Source organism: Leuciscus leuciscus, assembly GCF_965113295.1.
Source record: "Leuciscus leuciscus genome assembly, chromosome: 23".
In the NCBI taxonomy this organism is placed as follows: domain Eukaryota; kingdom Metazoa; phylum Chordata; class Actinopteri; order Cypriniformes; family Leuciscidae; genus Leuciscus; species Leuciscus leuciscus.
Window position 1 is genome coordinate 23,175,674 of NC_138747.1, and position 16,964 is coordinate 23,192,637.

Below are 16,964 nucleotides of genomic sequence, written 5' to 3' on the forward strand. Positions count from 1 at the left end.
CCTAGCGCACGAGGGCTTGTATTGCATGCAGAGGAAATGTCATGCGCGCGCTTAGGGTTTGAAATGAGCTCGCGAGTTCCCGTTTCGCTCGTGTGGGAACTGTTGTAAGATGCCTACAGAGTGACATGCTATTGCTTTTGTGTTACGTACTGTATTGCAATAAATGTGAAAAGACGGATTGAGCAGACACTCAAATGTGCTCTACTACAACAAATCTTCCTCCTCTCAACATGGACTCACCCCCTTTGTTATGTGTTCCCGGGAGCAGGGTTTATGTAAATGTTAGGGTTAGTAATGTCACTAACCCGGGAGGAAGCTTGTGTAGTCCCTATCAGTCGTTTGTTGTAGTCCTTAAAAAACGATTTCTTTAAAAGTAAATAACAGCAAACACACACATTCTCCCCTCCCTTTGCTTTGAACTTCGAGTGTTGTGATGTAAAGCCATTCAAAAGCATCAGAATAGCATTGCTTTACTAAACTGCCTTTAAATGGCAGGAGGCATAGTGCACATCAAAAACAGGCAAAGCAACAAATTAATATTATTCAACATATCTTAGCTTTTTACAGAAAATATTCAGATGTAACTCCCTTTGTAATCGTTATCCTTTTTGTAAGTAACTGTAATTTAATTACACGTTTTTCTCAGTGACTGTAACTGATTACAGTTACATTTATCTTGTTCAAGATTTGTTCATGGTTTGTTTTATGTTTTGGATTTTGTTTATACTTTATGGTTCATGTTTTTGGATCTTAAACTGCACTTGGGTTCTCAACAACTTGCCTCAGTGGACTACGTTACAATAGGCCTATACAATTGCAACACATATATGTTAATAATCCAACATAACAAAAGTAAATCCAGGCACAGGGAGATGTAGGTAAAACAGAGTAAGTCCAAACATGGAGCTAGGCAGGCAAAACAGAACTGAAAACATCACATTCATAACATCCACCAAGGACAACACCAAGCACTGAACAAGGGAAACACTGAGGTATAAATACACAGGATAACCTGGGGCTAACAAGAGACAGGTGAGGGTAATGAATTGCTATGGAAACTAAAGAAGGTAACTATGGAAACAAACTAAACACAGGAAGTGAACACCGGAAAAATAGGAATATAAAAGTAGCTAGGTAACTTCGTGGAGTCAGCCTTGCCTGAGGATGATACTCCTCTGGTAGTACTTGGAGACTACTTTAGCATCCACATAGAAAAACCTCAGGTTGCTGACTTCCACACTCTGCTTGCCCCATTTGACCTCAAGTGAGTGTCTTCTGTGCTACTCACAAATCAGGTAACCAATTGGACCTTTTTTAAACATGCTACTGTTCCACTGATCATACACTGGTTACTCCATTGCACATATTCATTAATAAAACAACCATCAGCCGCCAATTGTCCACACCACAAACTGATACACACATCCTAACAGCAAACACACACATTCTCCCCTCCTTCTCTTCAATCTCAGCGGCAGAAGTCTCCAAACTCATCCTTTCCAATCACCATACTACCTGTCCGCTTGATCCTGTCTAGCACTTGTAGAAAACAACAGATCAGTATTCCATTCTTCAAACAAGTCTCTACCTTTCTTACACAGAACAGCCTTCTGGACAACAACCAGTCAGGTTTCAAAGCCAGCCACTCAACTGAGACGCCACTGCAGGCTGCCTCTGAGACTGGCAAGAACAACTTCCAAATCATCAGTTCTCATCTGGCTGGATCTGTCTGCTGCTGTTGACAGTTAACCACCAGATCCTACTATCAATGATGAAGGGCATCTCAGGAATCACACTCCAATGGTTCAAGTCTTACCTCTCAGGTAGGTCCTTCAGGATGTAATGGAGGAGTGAGGCCTCTGGGCTCAGTGCTTGGACCACTTCTCTTCCCCATTTACATGTCATCACCAGGATCTGTCATTCAGAAACATGGTTTTTCTTATCACTGCTATGCTGATGACACACAACTCTACCTCTCATTTCAGCCAGATGATCCGACTGTAGCTGCTCGCATCTCAGCCTGCCTGACAGACATTTCTTGCTGGATGAAGGACCTCCACCTTCAACTCAACCTTGCAAAGACAGAACTGCTTGTGGTCTCAGCCAACCCAACATTTAATCACAAATTCTCCATTCAGCTAGGTTTGTTAACTACAACTCCATCCAGGACAGCCAGGAACCTTGGAGTTGTAATTAATTATCAGTCAAACTTCACAGACCACATTGTTAGAACTGCCGAGTCCTGTAGATTTGCCTTATACTACAGTAGGAAGATCAGGCCCTTCCTTGGCTACACAACACCTTGTCTAAGCTCTTGTTCTATCTAGACTCGACTATTGTAATGCTCTCTTGACAGACCTTTCAGCATGCACTGTCAAACCTCTGCCTAAACTCACTACTTCAGAAAGCCCTCCAGAAGCTTGCATTCTGCAAGTGAACGGTGCCTTGTGGTGCCATCCTAAAGAGGCACAAAATCACTTTCACAGACCTTTACCCTGACTGTTCCATGCTGGAAGAATAACTTGCCTAACTCAACCCGAGTCACCAACTTTTTCACCAACACTTGACCCATTTATACTAACACTTACTATTCTATTCTGTATATCTATTTTTTATTTATTTAAAAAACTTGCTATGTCTACTGTGCTAGACTAACTGGGACTGGTCACTGCACTTACATACAGTTGCAATTAAAATTATTCAACCCCCTGGAGACTGTAGTAATTTACAAATGTAGGCTTTTCTAAGGATTCTGAGTTTTTAAAATGGTATTTATAACAGTTTAGAGTCAAATTAAAAGTTGTCAATATAGTATGTTATGCTGAGTTTTTGTTTTGTAATACAGCTATGTCATAATTATTTGAATGTTAAAACACAATTAAGCCTTTAAAAACTCTATAACAAAACTGAATTAGCTTTTGTTACACATACGTACATGTAGCCCATACATGTGTTTAAGATGAGTAGCAAACATGGCCAAGTCAGAAGAGCTCTCACATAAGCTATAGAGAACAAATTGTTTTATTACATTAAAAAGTCACAAGAAAATTCATAAGAAAAGTACATGAGAAAAGTCTATGGCTACAAGAAGATTTCCAAAACACTAAATGTTTCTAGAGACACAGCTGGCAGCCTTATTCACAAGTTGAAAATGTATTGTACCAGAAAACCATTGAGGGTTTTAAAGAAAAAAAAGCACAATATCATTTAGGGGAATAAAATGTTTGATTAGAGCAACTGAGAAAAACCCTCAATTTACTGCCAAAGACATGCAAGATGACCTGATGAAAGGAGGAATAAACATTTCAATGCAGAGTATAAGAAAAGCATGGCCTTTATGTTGGGACATTTACATTTAGTCATTTAGCAGACGCTTTGATCCAAAGCGACTTACAAATTAGGACTAATTTAAGCGAGTCATCATAAAGAGGCAAAAAACAACAACAACACAAGAAGTGCTCAAAATACGAAGTTCAGGTATTATTCAGAGTAGCATAATCCTGATAAGTGATGTTTCAAAGGGAAAAACATCGTTTTTTTTTGTGTTTTTTTTTTATTTATTTTTTATGAGGTTAAGTGCTCACAGAAGAGATGGGTTTTTAGCTGTCTTTTGAATGTTGTCAGGGATTCTGCATTCCGGATGAGGATGGGGAGAGCGTTCCACCAGCATGGAACTGTGAATGAGAATGTTCTGGAAAGTGATTTTGTGTCTTTCTGTGATGGAACCACGAGACGTCGCTCGTTGACCGATCGTAGGTGTCTGGTAGGGATGTAGACTCGTAGGAGTGAGTGAAAGTAGGAGGGAGCTGAGCCTGTGATGGATCTGTAAGCAAGCGTCAATGCCTTGAACTTGATGCGAGCAGCGAGAGGTAGCCAGTGTAGAGAGATGAACAGAGGAGTGACGTGGGCCCTTTTGGGCTCGTTGAAGACAAGACGAGCTGCAGCATTCTGGATCATCTGTAGGGGTTTGATTGCACATGCTGGAAGTCCAGCCAGAAGGGCATTGCAGTAGTCAAGCCTAGAGATGACCAGGGCCTGGACGAGAAGTTGTGTTGCATGCTCAGTTAGGAAAGGCCTGATCTTCCTGATGTTGTGCAGTGCAAACCTGCAAGATCGAGCTGTCTTTGAAATGTGGTCTGTGAAGGTCAGCTGGTCATCAAACGTTACTCCAAGATTTCTGACCGACCTTGATGGGGTGATTAATGATGATTCTAGCTGGATGGTGAAGTCGTGCTGTAGAGACGGATTGGCAGGTAGGACGAGAAGCTCAGTCTTTGCCAGGTTGAGCTGCAGGTGATGTTCCTTCATCCATGTGGAGATGTCCGCCAGACAGCTTGAGACCCGTGCAGCTACTGTGGGATCATCTGGTTGAAATGAGAGGAAGAGCTGTGTGTCATCAGCATAGCAGTGGTAGGAAAAACCGTGTGCCTGTATGATGTGTCCCAGTGATGTGGTGTAGATGGAGAAGAGGAGGGGACCAAGAACTGAACCCTGGGGAACCCCTGTGGTCAGCTGATGTGCCCTGGATACCTCGCCTCTCCATGCGACCTTGAAGGACCTACCTGTGAGATAGGACTCAAACCAGTGGAGTGAAGTTCCTGTGATGCCCAGTGATGAGAGGGTGGACAGAAGGATCTGATGATTCACAGTGTCGAAGGCAGCAGACAGATCCAGGAGAATGAGGACTGAAGATTTGGAAGCAGCTTTTGCGATCCGTAGGGCTTCTGTGACAGACAGTAATGCAGTCTCAGTTGAATGCCCTTTCTTGAAGCCAGATTGGTTGACATCCAGCTGGTTGTTTTGAGACAAGAAGGATGTTACTTGGTTGAAAACAGCTCTTTCAAGTGTCTTCGCAATGAATGGTAGGAGAGAGATAGGTCTGTAATTCTCTACAAAGAGACACAGCTGGCAGCCTTATTCACAAGTTGAAATTGTATTGTACCAGAAAACCATTGAGGGTTTTAAAGAAAAAAAAGCACAATATCATTTAGGGGAATAAAATGTTTGATTAGAGCAACTGAGAAAAACCCTCAATTTACTGCCAAAGACATGCAAGATGACCTGATGAAAGGAGGATTAAACATTTCAATGCAGAGTATAAGAAAAGCATGGCCTTTATGTTGGGACATTTACATTTACATTTAGTCATTTAGCAGACGCTTTGATCCAAAGCGACTTACAAATTAGGACTAATTTAAGCGAGTCATCATAAAGAGGCAAAAAACAACAACAACACAAGAACACATTTTTTTTCTTGCCGGGACATCTTGCCGAATGCCACTCTTGACCAAGAAGAACATAAAAGGCTCACTTGAATATGCCCAAATTCATTTGGACAGACATGTGAAGTTCTTGAAGAATGCAAAAAAGGCAAAGCTTATGAGCAGAAGAACACTATTTCCATGGTCAAACATGGAGGTGGTCTAGTCTTGTTATGAGGGTGCTTTGCTGTTGCAGGAAGTGGAAATCGTGACTGTATGAAGGACATTGTGAATTCTTTGAAGTATCAAGCCATTTTGGCAAAGATGGTTGATGCCTTGGGTGCAGAGACTGAAACTTGATGATCAATGGACTTTCCTGCAGGACAGCCATCCCAAAGAATACATCCAAATCTACTTAAACTTGGTTCAGGGATCAGTCGTAGAATGTTCTTGAGTGGCTTGTACAGTCTTTAGATTTAAATGTCATTGAAAATATTTGGAAAATATAATACATTAAAATGTTTTTTCAACCGCAGAAAGGCGTCAATACACACCATTTTTCAAGTTCAAGTCCACCAACGTTAATCTATTAACTCTACTGTCTGCTTTGTCGGACAAAATGGCGAATTTGGCGTTATAACTGGTCAGATCGCCTGCCAATCAAACTCCTGGCAAAGGATGAATTGTGGTCCGGTGTTCTAACGCAGGGTGTTTCAGAAAGACGTGAGTTGGATCCAGTTGCAACAAAAATACATTTATTAACAAACATAAAAAAGTAAATTCAGGCACAGGCAGACATGGGTGAAACTAGAGTAAATCTATTCATGGAGCAAGGAAACATTAAACATTAAAACATTACACTCCTACCACAGCCATATCACCCTGTAGCCCAAGACTGGTTGCCCACTGAAGCTAAGCAGAGTTGAGCCTGGTTAGTACCTGGATGGGAGACCTCCTTGGAAAACTAGGTTGCTGCTGGAAGAGGTGTTAGTGAGGCCAGCAGGGGGTGCTCACCCTGTGGTCTGTGTAGGTCCTGATAACCCAGTAAAGTGGCCTGACTCTCTGATCATTAAAAATCCGATGGCACTTCTTGTAAAAAAGTAGGGGTGTAACACCAGTGTTCTGGCCAAATTACCCCCATTGGCCCTCACCAATCATGACCTCCTAATAATCCCCATCCATGGCTCTGTCACTCTCTCTCCTCTCCACCTATAGCTGTTGTGTGGTGAGCGCACTGGCGCCGTTGTACTGTGGCTGCCATTGCATCATTCAAGTGGATGCTGCACACTGGTGGTGGTTGAGGAGAGACCCCTGACATGATCGTAAAACGCTTTGGGTGTACAGTAGTACATATGAAAGCGCTATATAAATGTCTCATCCATCCATCAATCCATCCATCTGTCCATCCACCCACCCACTAAGGACAACACCAGACACTGAACAAGAGTAGCACTGGATAATATGGGGTTAACAAGGGACAGGTAAGGGTAATGCATTGCTATGGAAACGTAACAGGCAGCTATGAAAACAAACTAAACCCTAGTTTACACCAGGAAGTGAACACCAGGAATAATAAGAATTGAAAATGCACTTCAAAATAAGAGTCTTTAAACACAAAAGGGGACACAATACAGGAATTGTAACATTTAGGGTGTACTCACACTAGGCACGGTTGCCATGAACCGGGCCCGAGTACGATTGTCCCCCCTCCCCTCTCCCTCTGGCCTGCACTCACATAGGGTTTCAGCATTCGTGCCGGAGCACGCTTACTTCATTATGGTGCGACGGTTTCGGGATAAACAGGAAGAGCGGCGCTCTCACTGAACACAATGGAGTCCAGAACGGTTAGCGCTCACACTGCATGCGAACCGCGCCCGAGTCCAACTGAACCGTGCTCTGGCCCACCTCTTCCAAGCGGGCCAGGGCCGGCTAATCGAGCCGCGCCCGGGCACGGTTCGGAGCACTCACACTAGTCAAACGAACCGCGCTTTGGTGGTCAAACGCACTCGGGCACGGTTCAAACTGGCTAGTGTGAGTACACCCTTATAGTCACATATTTCCTTTTTTTTTTTCTCTTTTCTTTTTTTGGAGACTACCACCTCAAAAACCACCATCCCCAATTAATCAAATTTACCATTATATTTTCTTAGCAACTTTCATAATTACATCTGGGTTCAAGTCAAACCCCCTGTCATATATTAATGCATGCTCCAAAGTCCAGAGCTGGTTCAGTCTACTGAAGGTATTTTTCAGCAGTGTTTATACCCGGCCATGGCCTGACGGAAAGCTTTATAAATTATTGAGTTTTGAGAACATATTAGCCCACCACCTCTGCCAGCCTGACCACTGTCTCTGTTCAAGTCCCCCATACATATCCACTGGTCTTTGAAAGCATAGGACACACACCACTTAGAATGATCCTCATAGCTTCTGAACATCTGAGGTCCAGGGAGACAAACTCTGTTAATGTTCATCACATGCCGGGGAAGTGAGCAGTTAGAGGGGAGTTGATGTGCCTGGTGCAGCCACGATTCCACCAGCAGATCTGTCCCCAATGCTTGAGCCACCCATCCTGTGTAAATATCTGTAGAGAGTGTTTAGCATTTAGCATGGAATTAGTGTCTTATTATCCTAAAACCTTTTATTTATGCTAAAATAATAGTTCACCCAAAAATTCTGTCATTAATATACCCTCATAATGTAAGTGGTAACACTTTACTTAAAACCTTTAAATATGATGCATTATACAGGTACTTTAATGCATTAATTATGCCTTGTAATGCACATTATAATGCATTGTATAGTCTCATGTATAGTCTCATTATATAGTTGTATAGTCTCATTATATAGTTGTATAGTCTATGTATAATAATTGTAACCACAGTTACAATACATTATAATAATTATCTATTTACTGAACACCTGATAATCAAGGAATGCAACAAGGAATCTGCAAATATTATGATGCATTTTAACTCTGGTTACAATTATTTATGAAAATATATAATCCCATTTTAACATATAAATACCTTTATAATTCATTACAAATAAAAGTTTTAAGTATTTAAATGTTACCTTGTAAGCCTTGCTTCAGTGAAACATAAAAGGAGAAACTTTGAAGAATGTGTCTGTTTTTCTTTCCTTTGCAATGGGACTGAAGCATTCATGCTTCATAAATGTATTATAAAAGTAGTCCATGCTACTTGCTATTCTTCAAATCTACTGAAGTGGTTCAGTTTGGTTAAGATACAGACCAAAATCATTAAGACATTTTTATATTTTTGAAAGCAATCAAGGCTTCTGTTTAAGCTTGAAAGTCTCAGTTCTCATTCATGGCTATTGAATGAAAAACATAACCTCATGAGTATTAGTATTAGTTTAAAAATGTCTCTATCGATTTGTAACATGTATGTTCTGTTTTGTTTTAGTTTCACTGTGTTTTGGTTCTGTTTTCCCTGTTCTGGTTTGCCTGTGTTCCCTACTTGGTTTCTTTGGCTGTTAATTAGTTCTACACACCTGTTCTGTTTTATCTTGGGTATCTAAGTGAGCTTACACGACACCATTTTCAACTAAAAACTATTTTTCATGTGTTTTGGCCGTTCATTTACACGACGATAGAGTTTTGAGGGCCTGAAAACGTAAGCTTTTGAAAACATGTTTCAAAGTTCAAGGTTTTGAAAACGACACCTTTACTGTCTCCATGTAAACAACAAAAACGTGACACCATGCGCATGCATATACTTGCTCAGTCTATAGGTGTGGGGTTTCTTTCTACAAAGTGAAATCGCCAACTACTGGCCTGGCATGCATAAAGAGTTTTTAGTCGTATTTGCAGATCCGTGTGAACGGTGATCGATTTGACAACGCTGTCATCTGTTTTGAATTCATCGTCGTCGTGTTAGCATACCCTAAGCTTAAAGTGCTGTGTTTACATTTTCTCTTGCGATCTCCTGAGTTTTCCGTTTTCTGTTGTGGATTTAATAAAGACTGTGTTTGTACTCTACTTCTTTCGTCATGCGCATTACAACCATACGTGACACTATTAGACCTCTTATTTCATTTTTTTAAAGTGCCCCTATTATGATATTTTAATGTCTCCTAATTTTGTTTTGGAGGTCTCCTACAACAGGTTTACATGCATCAAAAGTAAAAAAAAAAAAATTTTTCTCATAATATGCATTACACATCACCATATTTTTCAATGATTCTCAAATGACTTGATGGATGAATCAGTCTCCATTACCATAACTGAACGTCAGCTCTGTCTGGAGGCTAAAGCTCAGCTATTGTACACACTATACAGTAACGATGACGTCGATTTTACCATATCAATTCGAGTGCGAGTCTGATGATGAAACATTGGAAGAACTAGTTATTCAACCCGAATCTCCATCGCAAGGAAGACTTGAGCAGGAAGTTTCTCAGTGATACGCTACTCAGTTTGAAGTACATTATGAGATGTTGCAACTGTAAATCCTAACCATCAGCATTAACAAGTGTATATCCATCAACAAACCGATGTGTATATTTAAAAAATGTTGCGGTGCATATGCGGGAACTATATCAAGACACGCTCTAGTTCGCTCAGCACTAACGTAAATGACTGATGTAACAAACACTGGTAAAACAAATCTTGCTCCATCCTTTATCTTTACTCAAAGTAGTAAGAACGACAGACAATCTGCATTAAGAGACAGTTTTAGGTAATAGTGGCCTACAGCTGCTTAGCAGAAATATTACAGTAAGACAGTAATAACGTGAGTTAGCTGGTTAGCCAAAACATACACAATATAAAACACAAAACTGCGTATTTTGAACACCAGGTAGAAAATATATACATCAATGATTATTCACACAGGTTGTGATTCTGAGGAGCAAGTTGGTCCAAATAAACTGGGTACTGACCCATCTTTCTAGAGCAAGCATTTTACGAATCCCGCATTGAACTCCTTGCTAGATTTGAGAAGCAGTCGTCAGTTAAGTGACTTGTTGTGGGCTGGTCAAGTTGTTCGCGGGCGGACAGCGTACAACATAGACAGGCATTATGCAAAATGATCTTCTAGTGACGTAGAAATTTAAAGCAGATTCAAAAGAAAAACGACTCGTAAAGGCGGTTCAGAGTCGATTCTTTCTGTTAGGAGACAATAACTTTATTTATCGTGCATGAAAGGGAATATTCGAAAAATCATAATAGGGGCACATTAACTTGTATCAGATTTAGTTGCAAATAATGTAAATATGCTTATGTGGTTAACTTTACACTGCTGTAAGCACACTATAATTTAATATACAGTTAAACAACCACCATAATTCATTTTACAGTACAGTATTTTTTTTTTTTTTCTATGGTTCGCTGTAAACTAATGTTATGACATATTATTTGTGACCAGTAAGATTGATTTTACAACAAAAGTGTTGCATTATACTTTATCTCGGATTTATTGCGTTTCCTCTTTTCAGAATTTTCTTAGGTTAAGTTTAAGTTTAGTTAAAATATAAAAGTATTAGATAGACCTACAGTATATGGTTTATATTGTTTATATGCAGCTTTGTTTATATGCAAATATCTCTCAACATATTTCTGTGTGTATAGCATTATTGTTAGTAGTAGTAAAAAAAAATGCCATGCAACGTTGTAGTAATATACTATCTATACAAATGTATGTGAAAGAAAATAAACTTCAGAATTTTTTTTTTTTTAAACTTGAGTCTTGTACATGCTTACATAATCAATGTAAATAGTTGCTTAAGCACGGTGATGCACTTTGGAATAATGTAATGTCAATAAACTGCTATGTTGGGCCACCGGTCTAAATATGCAGAAGAGTTTTTGAATTTAAGAGCTCTCACCATCCACATAGTTGTGTGATTTGGCAAAACTGAAAAAAGTTTGTCCTCCATCTGATTTCAGCTTCTGCAGACTCCTCCTGTTTTTTAAGGCCGGTGTTTTACCATCACAAATTTGTGCCATTACAGCAATATCTTGGCGAAATGCCCCAGGGACAGAGCAGTTATACATACGTGGATTAAGATATGCTAACTGCCATGCTGTTAAGAGAGAGGAATACTTATTTCAGAATTGTGTGCACTAAAATATATATATATATTTAAATCAAACTAATCTTATACAATAAGCATAGTATGTGCTCACATATTTGAGGGAACTGTGTATAGTTGTATGTAATACAGAGCAGAGTCTGGCCGTAGTATTTTCCTGTAGATGGGTAACTGTAATTTCTCTCTGGAAATGGAGGAAAATGAGGAACACTGTGTGTGAGCCAAAATCCCTTAGACTGGTCAAACATCAGCACTCCTGCAGAAATCATATACGGCAATACAGTTAGTCATAAATCATCATGCAGTTGGATACAAGTTTCATCACGAAACCTTGTTTATCCATAACTGATTACTCACATGGACCAAGCAAATCAGAAGCCTACTATTTTAATGTTAGAAAAGCAAAAGAGAGAGCTGGAGTGAATTTGAATTTGGATTTAAGTTTTATTGGATTGGGCTGGACTGGAGTATTTTTAAAGGATTTCAGCTCAAGTTGCCTGGGTTTTTTTTTAGTTACTTATGTTGGTTTTGAGAGTAGCTATGCGAAGAGTAAGAATTTTTATGTCATGACAACTTTCATAGTGTTTGGCATGGTATGGATATGACAATATGTTTGGTCTTGGTGGAAGATCTGCTATGCTGCTGCAAAGCATGTATGGGATTTTCTACTGCCAATACATACATGCTGCTGTGAGCAAGTAAGACATGCTGCAGCTGTACAATATAGCATTTAGCATACATGAATTACCAATAGCAGATCTATGCAGGTGGAGCTGAGGAAGGTGGAGAGTTTCTGAAAGTGTGCTGCAAACTTTTACAGCATACCCTGACCAAATATTTGAACGTTGAGCAGCAAACTAATTCGCTATACAGCAGGAATCAATCAGCTCTGCCCTATTGAGAATGATGTGATTGCAAAAATATTGAGTTAAGGACCTTTCAGTCTGTGCCATCTAGAGTTTCATGACAAAACTTTGTATTCATTTAATGGCGTTAGAAATTACATTATACCGATTAGAAAATGTAAAAAGAAAAATGTCCTAAACAATTGATGATTTTGGTCACAAACACAACTTATGTTATTTTGTTACTGTGCCATAACTCTGAATGCTGGAAGAGACAGCAGGTCAGTATTATGTGACAAACACCCAAATTCTAAAATTGTTTTTGGAGTCTGTAAATACACTCCTGTTCAAAAGTTTGGGTTTATGTTTATTTATTTTTTCAATGAATACTTTTATTCAGCGATGATGATTTAAAGATAAAAAGACATTTACATTGTTACAAAAGATTTCCATTTAAAATAAATGCTGTTATTTTAAACTTTCTATTCATCAAAGATAAAAATAATAATCATGGTTTCCACAAATATATTAAGCAGTAAAACAGTTTTTACATTGATAATGGAACGGTGTTGTGGCTGTGCACGACAACAGAGTATAAGATCAAAAACAGTCTTTAAAGCCACACTAAGTAGAAATTGTGTTTTTGTCACAATACTTGCACTGTCGTAAATATATTATAACGTTTTTACATGATTGCAGCTAAATCACAAGTAAATAGTCTATAGTCTAGGCCTACTGTATAATTTAATTTGTGTTGTTTTTATTGGAATGTAAACATTACAAAATGCCAGATAACATCAATTAAGTTAAATGTACGTCGCATTATTTCATAACATTGGCCGTTATGATGTCATTAGACATGATTATTGCAATTTATCATAATAGTTTGCAAATTGTGCTCGTTTACACTATTTACAACCTCTACATTAGGCTTTTTTATGATAATTATGTGAGATATTGAAAGCTGTTCTCATGATAATCGCAGGAATCAACGCCAACAGCGTCCTCTGAAATCCCTCAGGACTACGTGATAAATACACCTCAGTACACCACTTGAGTTCAGCTGGCAAACTAATTCGTGAGGCATAGCTATCTGATTTATCAAAACGATTCCATTTACACCTGGTCACATAAATGTATTTTTGCAAAACGGATTTAAATTCGATCTTCAATTCTCGCGCTATATGCAGATTTAATGGAGTGCACGTCACCGAAAGCAACAGATATGAGCTGCATTTTATAGATCATCAGCTAAAATTTCAAAATCAAAGACCGCAATAAGAGAGAGCAGTAACAGCCCTGGTAAGATCATTTTGTTTCTTTACTTTTAATGATGAAGATTGTGTGTTAAGCGTCTGCGACTTACTTTCACTTTGATTTGCGATAGTTTGCACGTTGGCTTGAAGCAGTTGCTCATCTGCGGTGATGCGTGTTCCAGCGCGTCGTCATATCTGGATATAACATATAGCCTATACAACGCTCTCACACGTTTTTTCTTTATTTTTATTTTTTTTTAGCATTTTTGGGAGGAGTACAATTTACATATGTGGTTTCAAAAACCATATGCATTTACACTTGTCCAGTTTCGTCTGGAATGCGTATCAGATCTCCTCCTGAAGTGGTTTGAGGGATCGGATTCAAATCCGTCTCAAATGCGTTTCGGAGGGCATTTAAACCTGGACTTTTCACGATCGGATAGCTATCCGATCTGAGAAAACGCATGAAGTGGCCAGGTGTAAACAGCCCCCATGACAAAAACATACGCTCGAAAGCCGAAAACAAACGCTGGTTGGCCTCTCACGTCCAAATTTGACGAAGTGGTGGGGGAAGTTACGTATGCCGTAAAGCAGTCGAATTTTGTAGTTCTTTTTGTGCTCAGGTTACTACCCGAACCCCGAAGTTACATAGTGCCAGTAAAAGCGATACAGACTCTGTCAGGCTATGGCAGACGTGTCATTCAACCTATTGTAAGTTGATGTAGGCTACCATCACAAGGATCTTGGAAATATATTATGAAGGTTGAAAAGTTACATAGTGTCGCTTTAATATAATTAACACAAAATACACATGGGGATCACATAGATAACAAGCACTTAAACTTATACACAAACAATACTGAACAAAGGAACTGAGGAAACACAGAGCTTAAATAACCAGGGAAACTAATGAGTTAGCTAATAGAACAACAGATGAACAAAATCAGTAATAAACTGGCACACACTAGAGCTGTGTCCCAATTCAGAGGCTGCATCCTTCGAAGGACTCGAAGGTCGGGCAGAGTGTTGTTAAATGGGGCGGTCTATACTACGAAAGACTGTTCTTGTCGCCTAGCAACTGTGACAGAGTGACTGTAACGTTTGTACGGGACTTTTTTTGAAAGTTACAGTAAACAATCTGAAAACAAAACAGGGTTCACAAGCAGTCTAAATATGTTCACCTTGGTCCATTTCTGCATATAATAAATAGTACAAACTATATACAGTTTGATCGCATCTTAGTAAGATATAAGTCAACATTTGAACCGCTTTAAAGTTTATTTATTTTTTACATTTGTATCATTAGATGTTTGAGTAAGCTGAAACCCAATATTAAATTTAAAAGTGTGATTTGGCAATTAAAAAAATAATAATTATGTCATCACTGGTGTGCAATGAATTCTGGGGTAGGCAAGGCCACCAAGGATTCATCTGTTGTATCCTTAATTTCATGTGAAACAAAGGACTCATTTAAAGGAGCCTTCGAATTGGGACAGCCTTTGTCGCACAGCGGTGACGCAATTGCCCTTCGAATGCGGCCTTTGAAGATGCAGTCTCTGAATTGGGATGCAGCTTAGGAAACTATTTCAGGAACATGACAGGGAAACAGAACAGAAACAAAAACAAAATCCTGACAGATAATAAAAATGAATGTTTATTAGAATGATTTCTAAAGGATCATGTGACACTGAAGACTGAAGTAATGGCTGCTGACAATTCAGCTTTGCCATCACAGGAATAAATTACATTCTAAAATATTTTAAAATAGAAAACAGTTCAAACACAATGTTTATTTATTTATTTTTACTGTATTTTAGGTATAATACACTTTTTTCAACATTAACAAATCTTACCGACCCCAAATCTTTGAATGGTACTAGTGTATATATTGTATCTGTTGCCACCCTAACGCATGTTATTAGTGAGTATTCACACAAAATTACCTTTTGTATGTCCATTCTTGCTTGGGTACTTCAGTTCTGGTGGCGCGTCATTGTAAAGCGTATAGACTGAGCTGTTGGACTGAAAAATAAAAGTACAGTAATCTGTGTGCAGTACTGTGTCATTACAGTGCTATTAATGCGCAATACAGTATAACTAGAGTGAAAGAATTAAAAGATTTGAAGTGCCTCTTAATAAACATTTGAAACAATCCTTAGGAACAACAAGGAGCAATGATAGTATTCAAAGAGGTTCTTACTGTATATCCAGAGTAAAGCTGTGTCAATGTTCTGCCTAAAGCTCCTTTGCTGCTGTTGATTATATGTTTACTCATCTGAAAATCCATGACGGACGGATCCAGATACATGTAATCTACTCCACTTCCCTTAACATCCATCTTGTAAATGGGAAGTTTGTAAATAATAAACCTTTTAAAATAATATAAGAGAGTAACAATAGCAAGAGTAGTTAAACATTGCTGTACATAACACTTTACAGAGCATAGCAAAGATAAATGTCAAAAGCAACTGTCAAATGAGTTATCATAAACTAAGCCTAAACCCGAAAGCAAAGATTTTAACCTACCAGTCAACCGGCTGACCATTCTCATTTAAGCAGGATATCACTGCCTCTGAGAAACCGATCAAAAACAACAAGATACACACACAGAGTTGAAACAACATGGACATTTCAATCTGTTATTCAAAGCGAACCAAACATTTCCTGTTTAAACTACAACAGAGAATGATGTTTTCAGTCGTATTCTGTCGAGCTGAGAAATCTAAAAAGCTATCCTAATTTAAGAAAGAGGAAGTTTGTCTCATGACCGATATTAGGCAGCTGTAATCTAGAGACAGAGAAGCAGTTTTCTAGTTTTCTCTGCATATGGAAGGGACTGGGAAAATCTGTTTGTTTAGAAATGTAGAATCAGAAATCAGACTGTTTAGAAATCTAGAATTTATCACTAAACTGTGTAAATTAATGTTAAGTGATTTTGTTGATAGCCTACCAGGGTGAGTTTTAACATTATTATTTTTTATTTTGCGAATTAATTAAACTATTTAAATGATTTATTTATAAATGGACCCTGTAAAGCCAGACATATGAAATAATATATATATATATATATATATATATATATATATATATATATATATATGTACTGTATACTGTATATGTATATGTATATATATATATATATATATATACATATATATATATATATATATATATATATATATATATATATATAACAATTTGTCTAATAAATAAACTGTTCCATTTATATAAATATACATATATACGTGTGTATGTATATATATATATATATATATATATATATATATATATATATATATATAAATATAAATGGAACAGTTTATTAAAACTTAGACAAATTTTGCCTTGTTTTGAGTGTAATAGCTGTTTTTGCTTGCAAAGTTACAAAGCACAAAGTCCACACAAAGACAGTTAATTCCTCCAACAAAACACTTTCTTCAGATGCTTTGTTTGTATTCCTGCCATTAATTCTGTGATGTATACATCCCCATGTGACATATTTGCATAATGACCGTCTGCCTGCTGGCTACTTTGGCTCGCCCTCAAACAAAGGTAGTTCTAGGCCTATAGACAAGTCAAGTCAAGTCACCTTTATTGATATAACG

At 38.3% G+C, this 16,964-nt stretch overlaps 1 protein-coding gene across 1 annotated transcript; it reads right to left on the bottom strand.

Moving 5' to 3' along the window:
- Positions 1 to 5,934: 5,934 nt before the first annotated feature.
- dnase2b (deoxyribonuclease II beta) lies at positions 5,935 to 16,136 on the bottom strand. The gene is made up of 7 exons (XM_082156786.1): positions 15,886 to 16,136; positions 15,560 to 15,728; positions 15,303 to 15,381; positions 11,353 to 11,514; positions 11,052 to 11,249; positions 7,255 to 7,785; positions 5,935 to 6,857 (listed from the first exon to the last, which is right to left on the bottom strand). The coding sequence occupies exons 1-6, from the start codon at positions 15,987 to 15,989 to the stop codon at positions 7,451 to 7,453; spliced, it is 1,047 nt and encodes a 348-aa protein (XP_082012912.1). The 5' UTR covers positions 15,990 to 16,136; the 3' UTR covers positions 5,935 to 6,857; positions 7,255 to 7,450.
- Between the last annotated feature and the right edge of the window lie 828 nt (positions 16,137 to 16,964).